General features: G+C 39.9%; 1 protein-coding gene across 12 annotated transcripts in view; it reads right to left on the bottom strand.

Moving 5' to 3' along the window:
- Positions 1–24,828, bottom strand: part of MYT1L (myelin transcription factor 1 like) — a 485,235-nt gene that overhangs the window by 125,393 nt on the left and 335,014 nt on the right. For all 12 annotated transcript variants that reach the window (XM_019537449.1, XM_019537454.1, XM_019537450.1 and 9 more), the window contains 2 exons: positions 15,512–15,870; positions 11,561–11,656 (listed from right to left, as the gene is read on the bottom strand). In XM_019537449.1, the coding sequence (XP_019392994.1) occupies positions 11,561–11,656; positions 15,512–15,870 (455 nt within the window). The remainder of the gene's footprint in view (positions 1–11,560; positions 11,657–15,511; positions 15,871–24,828) is intronic.

Below are 24,828 nucleotides of genomic sequence, written 5' to 3'. Positions count from 1 at the left end.
CATTTTAATTAATCATTTTGGGAACCAAAACATTTATGAATATATGTACTTGTGTAAAAAGTAATTGATATAGTGTCATCTGAATTGGCAGGGACATATTTATTCCTAATAACGTCCCTCTAGCTATGTGTTGTCTTGCACCACCTTTGTGATCACTGTTGTTCAGTGCAGCTATTTCAGATCCTTTTAGGAGGATAGTTGTTTTCTTGCTATTGCCAGCACCTCCTTTGCCCTTAGAACTTCCTTTTCAGCTTCCAATCCACCCAATTATTATTATTGTTATTTATTCAATACTATAGCTGGACATGATTCCTGAAACCTTGAAACCCACTCAAAGCTTCATCTTAGCTATCTGAGACTATGCCTCCTCTGTCACATGCGGTGGAGAGTGGTTCAGTATAAGCAAGTCTTTGAGGGTTTATTTGGAGGGATTTGCCTCTTCTTTTTCCTGTTTGGAGAGGAATACTGCAATGGTACATATTCAATTTTGCATATGTGCCCTGAAACATAGGGAAGCATGTCAATCAAACGCACACATAAATAATTAAATAAGTATAGCTGTCAGATATCCATTATATGCACACATACACATGTATATACAGAGAGAGGGAGGGGCTTACCTTACTCTGTGCCAAAGTAATTTTTCCAAATTTTTCTTATTTATACTCTCTCAGCCTGATCTGGTCTCATGATGGTGTAAAATCAGGGGTAGTTATGCTGAAGTTCAGTGGAGTGAACCAAAATAAAAGTACACCCCCAAAATAAAAGTAGCATACACAAGACCAGAATCAGTATCTCTACTTTCACCAGGGATTGTGTTAGGTTATTTTCTACAAGTATTTTGTAGACGATCCACACTGAAATCATCCTAAAACATTCTTAGTTTGGATTGTGTATTCCTGCTACTGTGATTATTTGGGGGCTTTAATATCATTACCTTAAATTGCTCTACACTGAAGTGCCTAAGCTACTTATGAGCCAATAGAACTAATCTACCCAACATGAATCTGTTTGCTGTATCCCTTTGTATTTGCTGCTCTACTATGCTTTATGACTTTCCAAATCACTTTATTAAGTGGAACAATATCAAATGCTTCCCTAAAACTCACATAAATTGTGCACGCTGTTCACCACTGTCTACCTCTCTGCTGATGTTCAGTATTCAAAGACTTCAAGCAAAAATGCATTTGCCAAGGACAATTATCTTTTTTATAAATACATGATGATGGCTCCTAATTATGTATCTCTAAATGATTAGTAATTTTGGCTCATCACTGTTTTTAATATCTTCTCCACAAATCAAGTCAGGTTTAATGGCCCTTGGTTTTCTTATCATGGAAAGGCAAGCCGAAGATAGTTATAACATATTGGGTGGTTTTTTTCTAAAGCACTCAGGAGTAGTATAATTCTGCTTGCACCGTTGTCAGTGAAGTAAAACTTCAATAATCTTAAAGGGAGCAATATTAAACCAGCACTAAGTCCTCGAGAGAATTCCACTACTCATGCTTTTACTACATATGCCACAGCATTTCCAAGCCCACCCACCCCATCTCCATTTTCAAGCCATTTCAAGAAGAATGATTTTTGTACAAATTTCTCAAAATTAAGAATGCCTATACAGTTGAATCCAGATTATCTGAAGATCTCAAGAAAAGGTAGAAATCATGAAATAACTGAAAGCTAATAGAATCAGAAACAACCAGTACAGTCTCTAAAGCCTGCTGGCTAGCTTTTTTAATGATAGACTACCAGACAGCCAACCACAAACTTGCTGACTGGACATCAAGAGACACTGCATAAGGGCTAAAGTATAGCATCTTTTTGTGCTATCTCATGGTCAATACTTATGTCTTTAAGTGATTTGTCTGGGCCTGACTCTAAACTAAAATGTACCTTGTACAGTTCTGTAGACCTGTACAAAGGGAATATACAATGCAGAATGGTACACAGTGTGCAAGGTAGCGAAGAAAAAGGCCATGTTTACCTTATTCTGAAAAAAAGCCCCATAGCAGATATTTGTCCCTTGAAGTCAAATCTTAATAAACATATTGGCCAAAACCAAGAGTTTGCTTAAGGAGAGGTCTAGTAATTTCGATTTATCTATTAAAACATATAAACAGCAAATCTCTCAAAATAGTTACATCAAGCAATGGCATCAACATTATAAAAATAATGTTTTTTATGTCTTTTAATGCACTATGGTAGATAAACCTTATTCATGTCTCAATGTCCTACGAGAAGACATTTTGATACTGGAGTAATACAATTGCAGCATAAGAACTATATCGACTAGAATGTCCATAGACTTACATGAGGTACCAACAGTTCTCCTAATCCAAGGTTCTGGCCAGTTCTGCACTAAACCCAGCCTTCTTTCCTGTCATGGTGACTGGGTATTATGCTTTCATTCTTTCTGTCTTCCTGTTAGTTTTCATATATAGTTCAAACTGTCCATGCCTACTTTTAGGCTACGTCTACACGGGATACTGACTGCGCAGTTGTTACTATGCAGTCACTCAGTACTTGCACACCCAAGTACTAAATGACTGTGCAGTAACTGGCACTACTACGCAGTACCATCCCTGCATGGCTTCATGGCAATGCTGACTGCACAGTAGTTTGTTACTACTGTGCAGCAGCTTGTTAGAACTGTGCAGTAGCGTCACAGCACGGTTGGTGCTCTGCGACGCTACTGCGCAGTAAGCGTTTCATGTAAATGCAGTCTCAGCATTCTAGAAAATATTGCTCTTATCTACACCTCCTCTCACATCTTCCTAATTTTAGTCCATCAGGCATAGATCCTAGAATCCTATTTCAATTACTGACTCTCTCCTGTGCTGTCAAGGTGACTGCCTAATAAATTTTGTATCTTTCTTCAACATTTTTCTTCACACTTACTCCTATTTTATCCTTTTCATTGGATCTTATTCTTTCCCCTTAGTCCCCAAAGATGCTTTTCCATCATACAAGGAAATCATTCCTTAAAAAAGAATTAGTCTTGAGACTTTTAGAAATAATCCCATAAGCAGAAAACAAATGATGATGAAAACAACAAGAGTCACTTCATCAGACTGAAACTCATTTATAAATCATTACTTGTACCTGCTTTAAGATCAGAACTACTTTCATAAAGCCTGTAGGTACTTAAAGCAGCATTCAGACAGAATAGAGGATCTTACACCCAAACCAGTGATCCACCCCTACACCATAACATACAAATGCTCGTGTGCCACCTACACCAGGAAGCACTTAATTCACTAGGCACCTTTTTGTTTAACTTTAAAATGATCTTTGTACTGAGTCTCCTGAGGGGCCTGATCCAGTAGACAAATTCAGAGCATACCTAATACACATCAACAGGATTAGGATCCCCACAAGATGTCATCTTGGCCAATTTCTTTTATAACATGGCCAAGGTTTTTATAATTTGATCAAGTGGAGGTACCCTCCCCTCTCATTTTATGCAATTAGTCGTCCACAAGGAGTGTGAGATCTGGGCACACTGCCTTTCTCAACCTGAAGGGATTTAAGCACTCCTCTTCCACCTTCCCAGGACAGTGTCTTAACCACCAGGTAGTAGACTAGCTAGAAGAGGTGAGAATATGCTTCTTTTTCAGAACTGACCCAATACTTCTTCAGGAACAGATCATGATTTTTTCTGTTTTCATATAACCAGGCAGGCAGGTTACATTCATTAGATGTTCCCAAAATAATATTTTAAATATATTTATTATTTGATATCCCAAGTGGATAGATAAAATATGTGGTGCCATCTCTGTTCTTAATGATGTAATAATAAGTATCAGTCATATTGTATTCCTTTGTCTTTGCTGCTTAATTCTGTGAGGGAAGGGATTTATTCAATGTATTGTAATGGCAGGAGAAACAATAAATATCCAGGCCTCGATCCAAAGCCTAACTTCAATACTGAACTAGTACTTTAAATATTCCAGACAATGCCAAAGTAGTGGGATACTCTGTAAAGATTTAAGACCAGTGTTTAGCAGATTTTTCTCAGCCAAATGGCACTTTTTTGTAACCTAAAGTATTTGGTTGGATCAGATATGTGACGCATGAGATATGATATAGGGTGGAAGGAATTATCAAGCCAGGCTACATAGCACCTTAAAAGTCTATATAGTAACCCAAGAATACCATCCCATTGTCTGCCTGGAAAAAGAACAAGACTTTTGCTTGGCTTTCAAATGCATTTTGTTCATAGGGACAAATTCAGTTCTGTTACATCACTGACACCAATAGAGTATTTTTGGCTTTACACCAGCATAACTGAAAACAGATGTGATGTCCAGTGCTTCAGTGCTTCCCTTTCCACTTTCTAGCACAGTTTGTTGTATCTCGATTTCAGGGTTGTTGTAGCTATGGATTCTAGTTTAATTTGATTGGCTCACACAATCAGTTCACGTCAAATCCTGAACAGTTAATCCCGTTAACTAGAAAAAGCTCTCTCTAACACAGCTATATCAAAATACTATATAAACACTAATACTTACTACATACTGTTTGTAATCTGTAGCAGCAATTTCTTTAAAAAGCACTCTAGCCCCAGGAGGTAATTTACATGCTTAATGTTAGTGAATTTATAAAAAAACCCCACCAAAGACTAATATCAATATTTTCTGTATATGGCCTATGTATGACCATTAATTCAGAGGATTTTAATAACCAAGGTGACCAAAAACAGCTTGATTTCTTTGACCCTTTTAATGGTTCTCTCTAATTATCATTTGGTATCCTTAACCTAGCTCCTTAAAGAGGTTTCTTTCCTAGCCTTAGATCTCTGTCTTTTGCTGACTGCATAGACAAGATGTCTGGCTGGCTAATTCTAGCTCCTGCAGACTATTTTCACAGACTGTGTATAATCTAAATTAATTCATTCAAGCAAATGCACCTCTTAAGATGTAAAAGGATTGTCTCATGTGTGGTACAAATGACAGAAAAATGAATTGAATTGTTCTGTATTAATCCCATGTTAAGCCATACTAACATATGAGACAATACTTGTATATGAGGGTTACCTATATTATCATATAAATGTTTATTATAAATTGGGTGCTTTTGTGTTGCTTTTGTTTTAGAAGTATATTTTCTGAGTATTTTTATTTTTATTTATTTTTATTTGTCCTCAGTCATGCAGTGCCTTTTTGTAATTTAAGGTATATGGTAAAACTAACTACAGATTTGATGTATGGGATACAATCTGGATCAGACAGAATAATCCAGAAAACATTGCCTTGCTGTGACTTCCCTTTCCATAAAAACACTTAGAGAGGAAAATTATAGGAGGAAAAATGAATTTTCCTCATTAGCTATACAGGATGCTCTATTTTCTCTGGATAAAATCCTGTTGGCCATGTAGTCACATCTCTAATGTGATAAACACTATAAATAAATTGGGAATTGTTCACAAGTAGATGAGCAGAATTTGTTCCTATCAGAGCTGCATAAAAAAAGTCTTAGCAAAAGTAGGAAAATTAGATTCCCTAACAGAGCCTGATGAGTAGAACATATTTGCATGTTTTTGGGACTGCTACAGCCTTAATATTGAGAGAGACTCATGCAATATATACTCATTAAAGGTCCTTGACTTGAAAACCTAATTTTATTTTCTCTTGGAACTACTGTTTCCAGAAAGCAATGGAATTCATGGGTCTAACAAAGGATTAAGAGTTCATTCATCAATGTGTAGGCAGATATTTTATTTTATTTACTAAATTTTAGATTCACTCTTTAGACCTAGCCCTGGCTAAGCAACAGTGCATACCTGTGCCAAAACTGGTGGCTTATTAGGAAGGAATTTTTTCTTTCAGAAAGTCAAAATGAATACGAGAATACGTCTGTAAATTCACAACCTCTTCCCTTTGAAATCCTTCTGCAGGTCTGCCCTTGCTCCTACCAAGAGCAATTTACATCACTTAGCCAGCCACCATGTGGAGGAGGTAAAGTCAAAGAGTTGCTCTGCATTTGTTTGCAGGTAGATAGAAGCAATAGAAGCACAGCCCTTGTGATCCCTCCACTCCTGGAACCACAATCTGTGAGAGTCCAGTATTGCTGTGCTGAGAAGTGGGGCTGCTTCCTCTGGTACAGTTGTATAAAAGCAGATCACAATGAAATGCAAAGGTAACTTAATGTTACTCAATGGGGCCAATGTCTCATTTTCAATTAATATTCAGGGGCTTAGTATTCAGCACAAAACAAGTGTTAATACATATGCACAGACAAAAGATTTAAAAAACCTGTCAGCTGTCAAGTATCGCTGGTGTGAATATTTAAACTGAAGCTCTCTGATACAGTCTCTAATCCAGATTACCAATTCTCCAACTGCCCTAGCTCTCTTTTCAAAACTACTCCTGATGTCAATGGAAGTTCTGTGTATAGAACAGTATGGAGATAGGCAAGGGTATCAAAGATCTGGTCTGCAGAGCCACATCATCCAGCTTTCGGTGGTAGCCCTGCACAGGGCCAGTCTGGAACCTATCCTGCAGCCCAAATCCAACATCTGCAGCTACTGCTCTGGCTGTCCCAGGAATGCCCTACAAGTGGTGCTTGTACCAGCTGGTCTGGGACCTACAATACATGTGGTGTCTGCCCTGGACAGGCTGGAGTGGGCACCATGTGTCCCTATCTGGCAAAAGCAGGTGCCACCTGTGGGGCAGCCCCAGACTGGCTGGAGTGAGTACTGTGGCTGCTGGCTCTGGCAAGCCAAAGGTTGTAGAAGAGGTAGCCATGGGCTCAATCCAGCCCATTGGCTGGCCCCATGCCATTTATCTGACCTGTGGACTGGCACTATGTCACTCATCTGGTTTGTGGGGCCAGATGAGTTTGACAAACCTGGAATTGGGGATACACAGCAGTGACCCACCATCAGTTTTCAAATGTTTTCCTTGTATTGCACTGAGACACGTCAGGATAATTTACTTAGAAGGAACAGAAATGTATGTTGTTATTTGGGACCTCATGTCTCCACCTTCTGCTTACAGGGACTAAGTTTATAAGGCCCCAATCAGCAAGATACTTAAGCACCTTAAGTATATTTCTAACTTTAGACAGGAAATGTTCTTTGGGTAGATGTGATATCTTTTATTAGACCAACTGAGTAGGTGGGAAAATGTTCTGAGCAAGTTTTAAGGTGCAGTCACCCTTCTTCAGATACAGGGAGTCTCTGCTGGCCCGGGGCCCCCAGGAAAGAGAGAAGCTAAAAGTGTGGCAGGATGTCAGTGAAAATGTAAATAAAGGAAACCCTCATGACTCACGGGAGATCCATTCTTGAGATCCCCACAAATGGTGAAATATGCAAACACTGACAGGACTCCCTGTCAGACACCACAGCTCCCCCGCTGCGAGAAGTTGGAAGCGTGAGGCTCTGACTGCAACTGCCTCTGGGGGAGAAAATGCCGCCACCGCTTCCGCCTCACTCCCCATCCCTGGCGCTCTCTCTCCACCTGCCCAGCTCTGCTCTCCGCTCTGCTCTCCCCGGCTCTGTCCTCTCCCACCACACACAGCACTCCGTGCCTGCTTACGCAGAGGCAGGAGCTTGGTACAGTGCCAGAGGGAGCCATGGTGGTGCTTGCCTTGACCCACCCCATTGGGGTGGTGCACCGCAAATATTTGAATCCGCGAATAGCGGATTTGTGAATTGCAAGGGTTGTGTGTAAGTAGAAATTAAAAAGACAAAAGGTATAGCAGGTAAGGGAGGGAAACCATGCCAGACCGTCCAGGACAAGAAATGCAAAATCTTCCAACACATCTGCACCACCCCCACAATAATAGAACCCTACAATAGAACCATCACCATTCCTGGATCTTACACCTGCATCTCCAGAAATGTTATATATCTCACCCAGTGCAGCAATTACCCTGATGGAAAATATTCCAGAGAAACTAGGGGTGTGCAAAGCAGGTCCTATTTCTTTTGGATTCAGATTCAGCCTGAATCAGGGACAGTGATTCGATTCACTGATTAAGATTACTGTCCCTGATTCAATTTGGCTGAATCCGAAGATTCAGTGCTGATTTGGAGAAGCAGCGATTCAGACATAGAAACAGCTTTAGCAGTTTTTTCTACATACCTTGAGGTGGCAGGTGTGTGATCGCTGTGGTGCTGGGGTGCTTGGAGCATCCCACAGGAGTGCGGAGGGGTGGCCCTCCACGTGCTTGCCAGAGAACCCAGAAGGGTTCCAGGTCTGCCAGGGAGCATGTTGGGGGCTCCCCCATACCCCTCCAGCTTGGCAATTGCCTGCAGGGGGACCCTGGGTGCCCTCCCCAGACCCAGGAGGCACCAATCACTGAGTCAAGGGATTGCAGAGGGAACCCCTGTGCACTCCCAAGAGGACCTGGAAGTGGACTGGAAGTGCTTCTGGTCCACTTCTGGGTCTGCTGGTGAGTGCACTGGGGAGCCCCCTCTGCTTCTGCTGGACACTCCATGCACTCCAACACTGCAGCACTGATAAGCCCCTGCTACCTAGAGATATGTAGAAAAAACATTTAAAGCTATCTCTATGTCCAAATCTTTAAAGGGTTCCAATTGAATTGAGAGATAAAAGGGTCTCTTGATTCAATTCAGATTCAGAGATTTGGCCACCAAATTGGGTCAAATCTCCACTGAATCAAATCAGGGACCAAAGCTTTGCACAGCCCTAGGAGAAACCAAACAACAACTGCACACCAGACTAAATGCACACCAAAAATCTATCAGAGACAAGAATACCCAACTACCTGTGGGGTGCACTTCTCACGGGTCAGTCACTCCCTCTCTAATCTCTCAGTTCTAAACCTCAAAGGGAACGTGCAAAACACCTTTCATAGACGAGCCTATGAACTCCACTTCGTAAATCTACTGGATACAAAAAATCACGGACTCAGTATAGACATTGAATTTATGACACATTACAACCTGCCTGACATCTGATTCACCAGGTACCTGACTGACCTGACCTCTTACATTCTTCTTTTCCCTCACCTTTTCTCCCCTCCTCTCCCTTCCTCTCTCCTATTTTTCTGCCCTTTGTCTCCCAACGATTTCCCTTTTCATTGTTAGCCTCTTTTTTACCTTGTAATATCACCACTGTAGTGTTTCCCTTTGCCCTTGTTCTCCCTTGCTTTCTTTCCCCTCCCTTCCCTGCTTTACTTTTTGTTTTTCTAATTTCCACCTATTTTTATTTTCACGGACATCCTGTCACACTTTTAACTTCTCTCACTCATGTTTTCCTTATCTCCTACTACTTCCTTTTTCACAGACAGCCTCTTTTCTATCTTGTATTTTATCACTGCAGTGTCTCACTTTAAGTTTTTATCCCCTTGCTATCTTCCCCCTTCCTTACCTGGTTTAACTTTTGTCTTTCTAATTTCTACCTATTTACATTTTCACTAACATCCTGCCAGGCTTTTAGCTTCTCTCTTTCCGTGGAGTCTCAGACCTGCAACACTCCTCCCTATGCTTGAAGAAGGGTGATGGTACCTGAAAGCGTGCTAAGAACTTTTTTCCAACTACTCAGTTGATGTAATAAAAGATATTGCATCTACTCAAAGAACCTTGTCTGCCTATGTCCTTAGACCAACACAGCTACAACCAAAAACCCTTACTAACTTTAAGCATTTGTGTTAAAGTGGCTAGGACTACTCAAGTGATGACAGTTAAACACAGAGCAAAGTCCTTACCAGGGCCTGAAAAAATTACTACCCGATAGTATGGTGAGCAGTCTTTATTTAATGTTTCTTAAGGAAAAGGAGTATGGGGAGATGTTTAACTCAATTGACTTAAACTGAGTTATTTCTGATGTGTGCAGGTGTAAGAGAGCTCAGCATCAGGTTCGTATCACTGGACTACCCGAAGAGACTTTGGCAATAACTTAAAATATATGTTTACAAATGACAGGGTCTAAGAAATTTAAATCACAAAATATAATAGCAAGAGAAAATCTACTAATCAGCAACTTCCTTTGTAAATGATAAACAAATTAAATGTAATAAATGCGCCTGGATCATTTCCACAATAATTGGGCATGTTCAAAGGATATCGACTGGCTATCTCTTCTCAAATTCCTGCCTTTTTAGGTTTGCAAGTTTCAGTCTGAGCTATTTTGTTTTTAATTATTTTCATCAAATTGTTATTTCCAGATTTGATGCAGAAACCCTCACTTTGGTCAGAATGTGAATCTGAAATTATACAAACTATTAACAACCAGAATATTAAGCAATCTGTATATTTGCATGGGTCTGGTTCAGCAAGAATTGTAGAGCTAGTATGTAAAGGTGGATAGCAGCAATATTTATCTTATGCAACAGTAAGGTCTGATCACTTGTACTGGAGCTGAAAGCAAATATTGCCATTTTATATCAATAAGCACTGACCAAATAGCTGGAGCAAGGCCAATCACCCATGTTCTGCTAGGGTTTATTATTCCTGCTCTTTATAGTTCCAGTGGCAAAATATGCCTACTCCAGTATTTTCCACCTTTTTTATAAAGAAGATTTATATATATATCAAAGCACACAAATAAAACAGACTATCATCACTGTGTTAAGATTTGATTTCCCTTGTGAGGTTGTCATGTATTTATTACGTCTTCTGTGGACCTGGAAAATGAACCTCTGAGCCTGGAAAATGAACCTCTTTGCATCTACATTCTTCTAAACAGTGAACTGCTGTTTCCTGAACTCTTCATTTAATGCTATAATTTTCTTTTCTTGGATGTTTTGCCTACGCAGTATTCAGGCACATGGCTTTTTGCTCTGAGTAATTTAGAATATTTACTATAGTCACCAATTGGGTGACAGCTTTCCTGCTAATAATCTGAATAAATAAATATGATGAAAAGTCACCAGATTGGACAAGACACTTCTTTTAATACAGATGTTTTTACTTCATTGTCTCCCAGACTGAGTCTCTTAAACTGCCACAATTTCCTCAGGACACACAATTCTTTTATCTTTAGTTGGTGTTTGTGTCTCCTCTTGCTTAGAAGGACATGCATAATCAGCTGCAGAAGCAATCTGACAAGGGGATCAGGAAGATAAAGGAGAGCACTATCAATGTTAAATAAAAATTTGGCCAGTGGATTTAAAGACATGAGTGCTTGTATACAATAGTGTTGTCTGTGCTACTGAGGAAAAGGCCACCTGTACCAGATTATTTTAAAAGTAGTCTAATCTAGAGGAATGTGAAAACAGATGAAGCAGCTGTCCTTTATATTTCCAAATGATGGTGTATAATTCAAAGATCTGTATTCTGTCTCCTTGAATATGCTCCTTGACTATGCTCTACAGCTATGATTTGATGTACCTTTTATACAAAAATTTAGTGCTGTATATTGTACAGTATCCATTACTATGAACTTTCAGGAAATTAATGTGTGTTGTTTTATTGGGATGAGAAAGGGAGCATTTGACAGATCTATACATCCTAACTATTCACCTTTTAGCAAACTTCAATAAATCCTTTGTAGCATGATCTGTGAAATGGATTAGATGTGACTGATGTATTAAATTTCCTTAGATCTAGAATCAGCCTGACTCCTCCTGACCCTGAGGGATTATGAAATACCTGGAGTACAAGCCATCTTGAATGTCTTCATGTGATATAGGCTAAATGGTGCCTTGGAACATCTGTTCCTGGAGCTCCTCCAACGGAGATTTCTTTCTATAATAGAAAAGCTTTGTGAAACAGTCTTTGGGAACCAGCTATCTGAAATGATCTCTTCTCATGAAGAGAATTACCTTAGTTTGTCTTGTAAATCAAGTGTGCTCTTAGTATTTGAATTCAAAGATGTTCAGCCATAACCACCATAGGGAAAAGGCATTCCTAAAAGTGGTCTTTCTCTTACTGTCTCACTTTTTGACTTCTCATATGGATTGGAATTGATAGATTAGGTTATCTCAGCAAAGGTTGCCTGTCTACCTTCTCTTTTAGGAATGTAAAGGAAATTGGAAAGATTTATCTTTCCTTTAATGGTGGTGCTGTACATTTGGTCTTTACAGAATTGGGGCAATTTTGATTAGGTACATTAAGGAAAGAGACTAAGTACATTACTAGAGAATTAAAAAGGATGTTTTGGCCATTGATAGGAAATTTTAAGCATTATATTTTGATACAATTGATTATAAACAGGGATATGAACATAGGATTTGGGACCAAGCTCCAAAATGTTCTTGACTCTCTTTAATTGGTATTTTGAGATTTGTAAGAGTGTTGCTTTAGGATGCTTCTGTATCTTCCAAGTCCTTTATTTTATTAAAGATTCAACAGTAAAGATAGGATTTTCAAAAAGGCCTAAGTAGTTTTGGAGCAAAAGTCCCAATATTTCCTGTAAAAATTATGATCCTAGTTCACCTGGTCTCCTTGAAAATCCTGCCCTAAATCTACTTTTCTATTACCTTGGGAAAAATGCAAAATTCCACTAAAAGATTTACTAGAGTATATATGGTTTTACCTGTTTGTAACAGGAAACTGAATGGGACCTAAGTAATAGCATATAAGAAGTAAAAAACTAGCAAAATTAGCTAGGTTTTAATTGTTCTTTCCATCATGACTAGGTTTGTTTATGAGAATAAATTGCCTCTGCCATTCACATTCTGATTTCTGTCCCTTGCGCTGTAGCTGTATGTGCTCATAAAACTATAGCACAAGGAACAGAAACTGTTATGTGAAATGCAGAGGCATCTTATTCTCCACAAGAAATTCTATATTTAGTCTCCAGTTTAGGTGCTAATGTGTATGGCTAAAGTTAGTGGCATGTCAGATCACTTACACAGATTTTAGATCCTACTCCCTCCTGCACAACTCATCTTGTCTGGCCATGTTTGCTCGTTTGAGAACCTGTTCTGTCTGGGAAGGTTCATACCACTATGTGCCCAAGACGTTAGTGGCATAAAATCCACGATTAGAAACTGACACCAAAGGAGAAGGGTAGTCCTCCCACCTTTAAACCAAACAGTCTAGTGATTAGAGCATTTATCAGGGAAGTGGAGATTTGTAACCTACACCTCCCAATTCCAAGAAAAATGCCCTAACTTCCAGGGCAATGGCAAGGCAAGATCAAGATCATGCTTAACCCCTCCTGTTGTAGATGGTCCACTGGGTAGCCAAACTGGTAAGATTGTTGGGTCTATAAAAAACGCCCATTTGGGTTGTGGCTCGGTGAGATAGGTACTGCCCCAGACAAGAAGGGGCCCTTGGTTCTGTTACCTGTCCCCAGCAGGGCAGATGCAATTCCACTACTATTAATTTTACCTAATGACTATCAAATGCAAAATGCCAAAATGTCATTGGAGATAGGAGTGGGGGCCAGAACCCAATGCACCCTCCTCTAGAGGTCTCTCCTACAAACAAACTCCATTAACATCTTAAAACTAGGTCTGCCCACTCTCTGACAGAAACAAAAATAACTAATTATTTAAGAATCATAGAACCATTCAAAAATAGGGTTGGAAAGGACCACCAGAGACAGTGCAATGCAAACTCCTGTTGAAGGCAGAAACAGCCTAAGCCATCTCAAAGAAATCTTTGTATAACCTGCCTTCTAAATCTTCTAGTGAGAGACAATCAACATAATTAACAACTAATTCTTTCTTATGAATCAACTGTGCAGTGAGTGGCATCACAGAGTAGCAAATACAATGATGCTTAAATTAGTTAAACAATTTGCCCTGTATAATTTTACTCAAGTATCCTATTTTATGGTATGTTAAAAAGAATTCCACTATTTTACAGAATTAGTCCTTCCTTTTTCTTTTATCAGGGAAACTACATATTATCTCTGAGGTGACATGGGATCCTTTGGATAACTGAACTGTTTATTAGGTTAAGTGCAGGCTTATGATGATTACCTAATAGAGATACTTCTATAAAATCCTTAACTTGTGATCCTTAACTACAGCCTACTATACACAGAAATCATTGATTTGGATCATTAACTAGATATGTAGTAGTTCTGGATATGAGTAAAGTATCATATTTCATAATAACTATATAAGTAAATGTACTACACGATTTTCCAAATTGACAGAAGCTAGTTTCTTTAGTTCTGTACTTTGTCGGGGGGGAGGGGCAAGGGCTAGTGGAAAGGTTGTTATACTATTTTTGATAGTGTAGTATCATTGTTTTCCATCCGAACCCCAAATCAATGTACTGGTGTTATGTTCCACATGCTGATAAGTTCAGTCATTAACCCTAAAGAAAGAATGTCTATATTTCCTATGCTTGTTGAATACGAAAGCAATAGCCTAAGTAATGATAGACTCTCCTTACAGGCTCTGAAACAAGAGCGTCATAAGGAAACAATTCCCTAAGTGTTAAATTCCTCCAGAATTTTCAAGCTTGGCTGTCTAGTTTTGATAGATTTTGTTGGCAAATTTAAAGTGAAAAAGGAAAAACTATGGGTTCATACAGTTGAGAAAATCTGTTGCCATCTGTTGGCCACATGGTTGCCTGAATGAAAAGAGCATTTCCTCAGTCTTTTTCTAGACCTGACCTAGCTGAATGCTGAAACAAAAGTCAGACAACTTTTATACCTGGCTCCTAAGAAGAAACCAACTGAGAAGTGCTGAACGTTTTTCTTATGTTTCTATTGGTTAGAAAGATGAATCTAACCAACCAAAAACTTGTTCCCTGGAAATGGGAAAAAATGCTTTTTAGAAAGCTCATTAATCTTTTTATGGTTCTTTCATTTTCACCCCAGTACATTATAATGTCATTAAGGTGGAGATTTCCAGATTTTAGGACATTGATTATATATTTTGAAAAGCACTAGTCACAGAGTCTAAAATCTCAATAAAGAGAAATGACAATAGGTAATCACAGTGCTACTACATTACTTGGGCTAGTTATAAGTATCTGTGTATTTGAAAGGCATAACAGGCATAGTATTATGTCAAAAAATATAAATTTTTAAAGGACTTCATCTGTGTAAACCTGTTGCTCTCAATAGTTTTAATAAATCAACTAAAGTACACAACATCCAAGTCTCAAAGAACCAAAATAGGTGAAAATTCTTTCTGAATTTTTTGGGGAAAAGGAGTAGGACCGAATGTTTACAGGGAAGAGGCCCATTTCAGTTCACTAAAAGCATCTTCAAGCATGTGGTGGCATTTTTGTGAGAAATCAGTGCTATTATGTGAGCCGATCCAGTAAATGTATATGCAAATGATCAGCATGAACATCCATCTGTAGCTGATCCTTTGCTTGTACTTTTACTTGATTTGTGCATGCTTTCCAGTTAATCATTTCTGCAGACATTTTTGGCATGCACACACCTCCACCCTCCATTTTGAATAATCTGAGAGTTAGTAGCTTCAAAATATTTGTAAGACTGTCTTATTAAAATAAACGTTAAAGGAACACAGTGGGGTACATTTTCAGTGTGGAGCAGGGAGATTTAGCTGCATGACTTCCATTAGCTTTAATGAGAGCTGCACAGTTAAATCCCTGCATACCACATTGGAAGATTAACCCAGAATACAGACAGTGTTTACTTTTTACTAATACTGTGATTATTACCACGTTCTTCCTCCTCCTCTTCTTCCTCCTCTTCTTCCTCCTCTTCTTCCTCCTCCACATCTTCTCCTTCCTCTTCATCCTCCTCTTCCTCTTCAATCTCCTCATCCTCTTCTCGATCTATCTCTTCATCATCCTCATCATCATCAACTTGTTCTTCATTGTCATCAGAATACTCTTCTTCTTCTTCCTCTTCCTCCTCCTCCTCCTTTTCATCCATTTCCTCTGTTCCATCAGTTTCATAACACTCATCTACCGAAGAGTTGTCTGTTTTAACAACAAATGGTTTTCTTTTGGGAGCAGGTTCTTGGGGTTGCTTATCTTGTGTTTTTCTTTTTTTTGCCAAAGGGCAGCCATATACACTGTTCAGGAAATAAAAGATTTGTGTTATTACACTGTCTGGCAGATCTCCTCTACAGGTCAGATTGATAAAAGCTTTGGGTCAATTTGTTCACTTATAATTCTGTACTATGATTAATTACTATCCTTAAAATGTACATTTTCCAAATATAACACTACTTAGGCAACAATGAATAAAGTGGAGAGCACTGGATTGAAAACCACTGGATTGCTGAACAGTCATTAATTTCCAGAAAATGCCACACCCAAATATCACAATTTCAATTATACAGTTAATTGGGATGTTAACAGAGATTCTACTCATTGTTTTCTCTCTTTTGTGTGTTGAACAGATGCTTATTTTTTAATTCCTAGAAGTTTTTTTCCTAACAACTAATGACGAGTAGAGTTAATAGTGGGAAAGTAGTGCTACATAGGTTTATACTATACTACTAAATATCTGATCATGTACAATGCAAATCCATTTGTACTCTGTTTTTAAGATGATGATGATGATATTTTTCCTAAAACATCTACTTTAATCTCTCCATTACATGCCAGAAAGTTGCCTAGAGCATAACAAACCAAAAAGGGCAGAACCAGCTTCAGGAATTCTCAAACAAAAACAGCAACAAAAATAATACTCTGCAATATTTTTTTGAAAGGCTTTTCCAGAAAGTCCAGCTTCTCTAAAGTTGGTGTTATTTCTTCTCTAATTATTTTAACATCAGAGATAATATTTATGACAGATGGAAATCTTTCTTCTCTTCCATAGGGTTGTGCTCCTCTCTCCATGCTTCTATCATTTCCCCCTTAGTGCCTGTCAAATATAATCATCCTCTCATAGCTGTTATTTCTGCTTCTGAGGGTGCAAACAGACATTGCTTTTGTACCACAATAAACATTTTTGTGGAGGAAAACTTCTGGACAAACAGATATCCTAGCTCCTTATTATGTTCCAGGTGTCTAAAAATGTTGCCAGAACCCAAAGCAGTCACTGTTTGTGATGCCATAAATGGGGTGGGGGACATCTTTTGCTTATTGTGCACCACAGAAATTCCCCTGCAGGAGATTCCCATGGCACACATATCAGGCTGCCATGCCCTGACTTGATGCATACTTCTGCATAGGGGTTCTTCTGCTTGCTGTTTCCTGCCACAGCTGATTCTATTCCTAAACGATGTCTGTTTACAGAGAGAGCTGTTACTCTCTATATAAGGAAGCTTCTTTCTTTTCTGGTTTTAAATAGAACTCAAGCCATATCTTTTTGGAGCCAGATCAAGTTTGGTCATGTAAGTGCCTATTCATACCTAGAGCTTAGGTGCCTGTCCCAAGAGGATGATTCATTTTGATGGAGTTAAATGCCTAGGGCTCCTATATGTTTAATAGGGAGACTTCAGATATCTGAGTTTTCCACGGAATCTAGAGGCATATAAAAGTAGTCAAAAAGAAATGGTAAGCATGGGGATGTGTTTGAACTCATCTCCATCTCTGGACCTAAGGTGCATGACTTACTTTGGATGACAAGTATCTTCATTCACTTGTGATCAAGAACATCTAGTTTAATTTTATGGTAGCATATTCCTCTTTTTTTGGAATAGCTTAGTGGTTACCACACTCACTTAGGGCCTCCTTAGCCCAATGAGATCCAAACCTATTTGCCAAAAGAACAACCTAAAGAACATGCCCCTTCACCCATGCCCTTCTCCAGTTTAAGCCTGGACCACTGGATAACCAATAACACAAGAGTCAAAGTGGCAGGAGAAGCCAAGTAAGGAAAGCATGATCTATAGTTAGGGCATGTCCCAGGGAAAGAAAGAACCTTGGCTCCAGAAACTGTTGAGATTTTTTTTTAAATGATTAGCTGGCTAATATAAAATAAATGAGTAGTGCTGGGAAGCAAGCACCAGAACCCAAGTACAGTATACTCCTCTCCACATGGTTGTTATGACACTGTTCTGTGAAGTAGGAGATGTAGACTGAAATTCCTGTAGGCAGAGGAACATCTAAATAACAGGTCCTGGTAAGTGCTCTAATTATTAGGCTATTGGGTAAAAATGTAGGAAACTCCTCTGTCATTTTTGAGCTGAGCACAAGGCTGTTTGTACAATTAGTCTAGTTGTACAGATCCTAACTGATCAGTTCCCTTGAGGGGAGAACTAGTGTGGATTGTACTGGTGAGAGCTAGTTGCATGACTGGTCAAACTGTATTGCTTCTCAGCATGTTCAGAAGCGCCAGTGTCTACTAACTAAGAAAACCCCAATCCAAAATGGAGTCACCATCTGCACTGAGGCACCTATTAAGTTTCGGGACTTGTGGAGGATGGACAAATTGAATGTGTCTTTGGAATGTAGATTCCTACATTTGACCTAAATCTTCTTTAAAGAAGCCTTCCTCAGAATTGAGGAACAAACCATCCTGATGCTTAGGAAGACTATCAACTATGGCAGAAGACCAGTTTGGCTTAGCTGGGACCTCTTCAGTAAACTAAGTCACAAAAAGGAAGCTTATAAGAAGTGGAAACTTGGACAAGTTTGTGTTTTCTGTAGTTAAGTTGTTGTAAGATCTAAATTGCTCTGTATAGACCTCTATGCACATCAAAATGTCTGTTCTTATTCTCTTTTTTTACATTCAATTTCCCAAACTTTCTTCATAATTACAAACTGTTAACACATACTACCATTGTCTTACCTGTCTAGTCTCTTATTGAGTTATGTCAAGATATCATTGCAGTACAGGTGCTCAGTTATCCAGGTGTGATCTGTATTGTGATATTATATTCTCCTCTGAATCTAGATACACTGTGTTAAGACTTGTGTTACTTACGTTAGTTCTGCATGCAGACTATCAGCTTTCTTGAGCTAGGTGCCATAACAGGAGCTATCACAGTGCCAAACCACTTGTATTAAGCAAATAGCTACTCCAGGATAGAAGTAGATACTAAAATAGTGTAAATTACTCTGGCATACTGTTTATGCTATACCTGAATCTAGGGTCCTACCCAAGTCACAGCAGAAGTGGGAAAAGTGCAAAAGGGAAAATGCCACCATGTTTAAAACCATGGCTTTTACTTCCTTGCTAACCAAGCTGCAAGTGGGACCCCTCCACCAAAGGAGCTGCAGAGCACCCCACTTCCACCATGAATTCAGTAGGGCCCTAGTTATACAGCATGGGCCAGGTTCTATCCCACCTATTAGATGCATAAGTAGATTTAGGTGCCTAAGCGTACTGCTGTTCTAACCTGCTCAAGACCCTGAACTGTTAAAATAGTCCTTCTTACTGCTTTGTGGTTAGTGATTCTTATGGATAAGATAGCATTGTCACAAAAGGAGCTGAATTCATGGACCTTCAGGAATTGAACTGCATGGAGTAGAATTTTACTTAGGCACCCAAATCCACTTATACACCTAACAGATAGAACAGAACCTAGCCACATGTGTGTGCTCCATTATAACATTGGTTTATTATTACGTGTGTGTCAAGGTCCTCTAATTTAATTTTTTTTTCTTTCTTTGTAGATCCCAGTTTGTTATTTGCTTTAATAACAAAGGTCATTGAGCTCTTTATTTGTATTTTGTATACTTTTTTTCTTTTTTATTTAGATAATCAGTGCTATAACCTCTTCAATACCGGTATCTTCAGTACCATATTCTCTCAAGCTCATGATCCTTAGTTTCAAAACTTTCAGTGGGCCAGGCCCTAGTTATTTATAGGACTGCTTTTTTTTCTTTTCACAACTTTCTGAGAATACTACAGTCAACAAGGATGATACTCTAGGCAGCTCTGAGGTGAAACACTCAGAGCTGAAGGGCAGAAAAAGGTCTTCAGCTATGAAAATCTCAGTCACTGGAGATAAAATGAGTTTGAGGTCTGTCATATTTAGATTGCATTGCAAAGCTTCCCTCTTCCCTCAATAAAAGGGCTGCTAAATACCTGCCAAGCCATCTAATCCAGTCAGGACCCAAAAACAATCCTCCTAGAAGTCAGACAGGGCAGATAATATGGTCTTATATAACAACAAGCTGACTTCCTGCCTATGGCGGGGATGCTGGACTCGATCTAATGAGGTCCCTTCCAGCCCCTAATATCTATGAAATCTATGAAACAACAGTACTTTTGATTTTTTATTTGGCAATTTAAAATACCAGTGTGATTGGTAGAGAAAATGGTTAATCATAATTGTTTTCCCTATTTTCAACATTATCCTCATTGCTTTATATTTTTATATATTTTATACATTTTTATATACTTTACTTAACTCATACAAAAACAGCCCCATTGGAGGAACAATTGAAATCAATGTGAATTAAGTATGTATCCTGTTTAGGTGTTTTTATAAGACCCGTTACAGGACTATTTGCATCTTTCAATATATAGATACCTTTTTAAATCTAGCCCAATTTTTATTCTCTGTGGTCTTTTGCAGTGGGCTTGCTTTTACAAAAGTGCTGAGCACTGCAGCCTCAATTCAGAGAAAACATTTATTTATTTATTTATTTATGCAATGTATATGCTGCCCTACACAACAAAGGCTCAAGAGTGGTTTACAGTAAAAGAAGCAGAAGAAATTAAAAGCATCTTGCATAAATAAAACAACACAGAAATACAAGAAGTGCTATACTGGGTCAGACCAGGAGTCCCTCTAGCCCACTGTACTTTCTTTGATTGTGGTAGTAGCAAATACTTTAGAGGGAAAACATTGAACAGCATATATCTAGAGAAGGGGTAAGCAATTATTTGGGTTGAAAGCCACATAGGCTGTTTTAGTGAGCTGTCATGGACCAGGTGAGCACCCCCCACTACGTGCAATAGCTCACCAAAATTCCCTATTTGGGATGCGGCCCAGGCAGCCATGTTCAGGGGCAGGATGAGGCTGGGATCAGAGGGTGGGCTTGCAGGGCAGTGACAGTGTGTGGCCAGAGCCAAGTCAGAACCACAATCCACTGCCTGCAAGCACCTGCAATAAATGGTGGTTCCCGCAATAGGGGTATGCAGGGACCAGATCACAGCTGTGCCTTGCCCTGGCCCCATGCTGTCACCGCAATATGATCCTGGCCCTGGCCCTAGATGCAGCTCCCTGCCCAAACAACTCCCTGAATCTTGGGGTGGGGATAGTATGGGGAGATGGCAGAGTTGCAAGCCACTGCCAGGCCTTGCTGGGGGGCTGCAGCCCCACAAAGGGGAGGATGCTCAGGAGGAATCTAGCTTCCCTCCCCTATCCCCTTCCCCCAAACTGGGGGGAAGAAGAGGAGTGGATCAAGCAGTGACTCCACACACTGCCACATACTTGCAGTGGCCAGAACCAGGCCAGGGGAGGTGGGTGAAGCTGGGACCCCTCACTCCGTGCCAGTCCACAGCTTGCCCCAGGATGCCCAAGAAGTGGTGGCAACCCTCAGCCTTGCTGGCTTGGTGTGGGGCAGAGGGGCATGGAAGCAGTGTCAGTTGTGGGAGCCTGGATAAGGATGCGGCATCCAGGGCCAGGGCCAGGGCTGGGGGTCCATGGAGACTGGCCCCCAGCCCCAGATGCAGCTCATGACCCAGCTGTGCAGTCTTCATGGAGACCAGCCTCCAGCCCCAGATCCAGTGCCCTCACCAGGGTTCCCACTGCTGCTGCTGTGCAGGCATCCCAGGGCAAGCTATAGGCTTGCAAAGTCAAGGGACCTGCTGCAGGCCGGACAAAATCATTCCATAGGCCAGATCCAGCCTATGGTCTATATTTTGCCTACCCCTGATTTAAAGCAATGATTGCCATCCTTGGCAGTTTAATAGCAATTAAGAGCTCTATCATCCATGAATCTGTCAAGTCCTTTTTTGAACCTGGCTATACTGTTTGTATGTGGCAATGAGTGTTGTAAGGTAACTATGTACATACAAAAGTACCATATTTACTTAAATGGAAGGTGAGAGGTTTTTTCTTCCAAGCAACATTGGGAAAAAAGCCCTTCATTTTACATTTGCATACAAGGACACCTCATTAAATATGCAGCCCATCTAAATAAGATATGTGGTAGTGCTCATTGAGTATAGTTTCCCTCTGTGTCAACTGTTTTAAAGTCATGGTGAGCCACTACATCTTCATCAGCCTTAAATGTTTGGCAAACATCATCAAATGGTGCTCCAAACAGTCCATCTAGAAACCCTCTATCACCCCCTCTCTCAACCGAGAGAGAGAGGTAGACCTTGGTGTTATCAGTATACTGATGACACCTCACTCCAAATCTCCATGCAATCTCACCCAGTGGCATCATATACACATTTAACAGGAGGAGTGACAAGATGGAGCCCTGTGAGACCTCACAGGAAATATCCCAAGGCAATGAAGAGGGCTTATCCATCACCACCCTCTGGGACCTCTCTGTTAGGAAAGAGCAGAGCCAATTTAACTAAACTTAAAGGGACATGAATCAGGGCAGAAGTATATGTAAGTCTTTGCAGGACAGAGAGTAGTGCACACAATACCCTGCAAAGGAGAAAATGAAATCTTTTGTTAACCAGGATGGTGTTTTGTATACTCCATTCTGCTGACTATTTTACACCACTGTAAACTGTCTATTTCCTCTCTCACTGTGAATTTGTTCTAGGCTGTGTCTGGATGTTTGGCTTACAGATCTCCAACCCAGTAGTACAGCTGATGAAGGGCAAGCAAGGCAGCATGCCTGGGTGCTGCTGGGAGGGAGGGGAGGGAAGGGATGGTGCAAAAATAGCCATTGCAGGAGCTGGAAATGCCTTGTGAGCCACCACTTCCCATGGCACAGGGCTGCCCTGCTACAGCTCTGCTGCAGTCACCAGAGTTCATCTTCTCTTTTTCTTTTCTTTTCTTTTTTTTTTTGTACACATCTTATGTTCATAGAAGTTTAAAAATGTAAATAACCTCTTAAAGGATCCTGGGAAGCAGGCAATTTGATCAGGAACTTATATTCTATTTAGCTGCCCCATTTCTTCTCCCTTTTTAACCTATTTTGGTATCACCCTTAGTTAATTAATTTATCATATTCTGCCTCCAGAACTCTTTTCTCCATTTCTGGCATTTTCACCTCAGTCTCTCTGGTAAACTCATTGAGGCAAAGAAAGCATTTAGCTCCAGTAATCTCTGCCTCCTGTGTTACTAAGTTCCCCTCACAGTCACATAAAAAGACTACAGATTCTCTCACTGACCTCCTGGTCCTTATAAATTTGTAAAATCTATTATTGATTGTCCTTATATCTTCTGCAATTTTTTCCAATTTCAATTTTGCCTTCTGTGATCATTGTCTTATTTGCATACTTTTTAGACTTGTATATCTCTGCTTGTAACAATGACCTCATTGATTTATTTGTCTTGTATGTTTTTCCCATTGCTTTTATTCCTCATTGTATTTTCCTGGTGAACTACATTTGTTTCATTTTCCCCACAACACTTCAGATCTACTTGTTTTCAAGAGTGCACACTTGGATTTCCTACAACCCACATCCCCCTGATACTTGGACTTCCTGACATTTACTTCTGATTATTTCCCATTTCCTTTCTATGTCTGCAATTCAATTTATTTGCTCAGAGTCTTTTATTAATATTTATTTTGGAAAAATCCTGTGGAATACATTAGAGAGTCAACCAATCAGAATATATAGAAATATAAATAAATGATGTATATAATCAATGTTATCTAATATACTATCCTTTCTATGACTTTTTAAATTATTGTATGTAACTATGTCTAATCTTTCAAAGTAGAGGGTATTATTCTCCATTAAATCCTGTTGAACCCTTGAGAAATACACAAATTGATCCCCAAATTCACTTTCTAGAAATCTGTGTGTTTTAAGATTTTTCAACATAATTAATTATGAACACTGTTTTTAAGCTATCCCACAATTAATACCTTTTTAACCATGTCTACTACAGAAACAAAGGACTGGAAGGGGCTGCCTAGGTCAATACTGACTGATGTAGCCTTCTCCCTCACAGGCTACATCATACATCACTTGTCTAGCAGCACTTTATCTGATTTGATTCTTCTTTTATAAAAAAAATCTGATCATACGAGCTTCACACTGAAGCCCAAACCCAAGCAAAACACCCACTGGCCATGTCTACACGAGTGGTGGATTGTGCAGTTGTTACTGGGCAGTCATTTTGTACTTGGATAAGCAAGTACTAAATGACTGTGCAATAGCCAGTTTTACTGCACAGTACCGTCACTGCATGTTTTTTTTCAGATGCTACTGTGCAGTAGCAACAAGCTACTTTGCTGTAGCTCATTACTACTGCACAGTAGTGGTGTGTCATGCTTAGTGCCTACCAATGCTAATACATAAGTAGTGTCTCGTGTAGACGCACCCACTGATTTCAAAAGGAAAGACTGTAATATCAGTCAGTAGTTGAGTAGTACTTGTTTTTCCTATTCTTCATTTCATTAGTGCTTTGTAACAATCATACACAGTGGGTGCATCTGCACATGCAATTAGGGTGAGAAAATAAACTCTGGTGCAGGTGATGCTGAAGTTTATTTCTTCTGGGTGCAGTGTTTACACCTGCACTCAGGAATGCAGCATGTTGAGATGGGGCAGAGCAGCCCCAAGCTGGCAAGGATTCTGGGGAATCAGCCCTGGGGGTTCAGCCCCAGGCAGCAGTGTTGGAGGGGTGGAGGGGCTGACAGTGTTATAGTGTAGAGCCAGCTGGTAGGCAGTCCCTGCACTATAACACCCCTGTGCCCCAGCCACAGTCTATGCTTGCATTGTGGGGGCACAAATTATGTTGCCATAGGATAGTATTTGTCCTAGACAGTATTATCCTACTGTGGCTAAAAAGGAAAGCCTACAAAGGATGGAGGACGGGATTCACCTCCAAGGAAGATTACTCCGTGCTGGTCCGGTCTTGCAGGGACCAAACCAGGAAAGCCAAGGCTGCAACTGAACTCCAACTAACTTCAGGCATCAAGGACAACAAAAAGTCCTTTTTCAGATATGTGGGGAGCCGGAGGAAAAGCAAGGGCAATGTTGG

This window comes from Crocodylus porosus, unplaced genomic scaffold (assembly GCF_001723895.1).
Source record: "Crocodylus porosus isolate Cpor-Errol unplaced genomic scaffold, CroPor_comp1, whole genome shotgun sequence".
NCBI lineage: Eukaryota > Metazoa > Chordata > Crocodylia > Crocodylidae > Crocodylus > Crocodylus porosus.
This window is presented reverse-complemented; position numbering and strand designations above follow the sequence as displayed.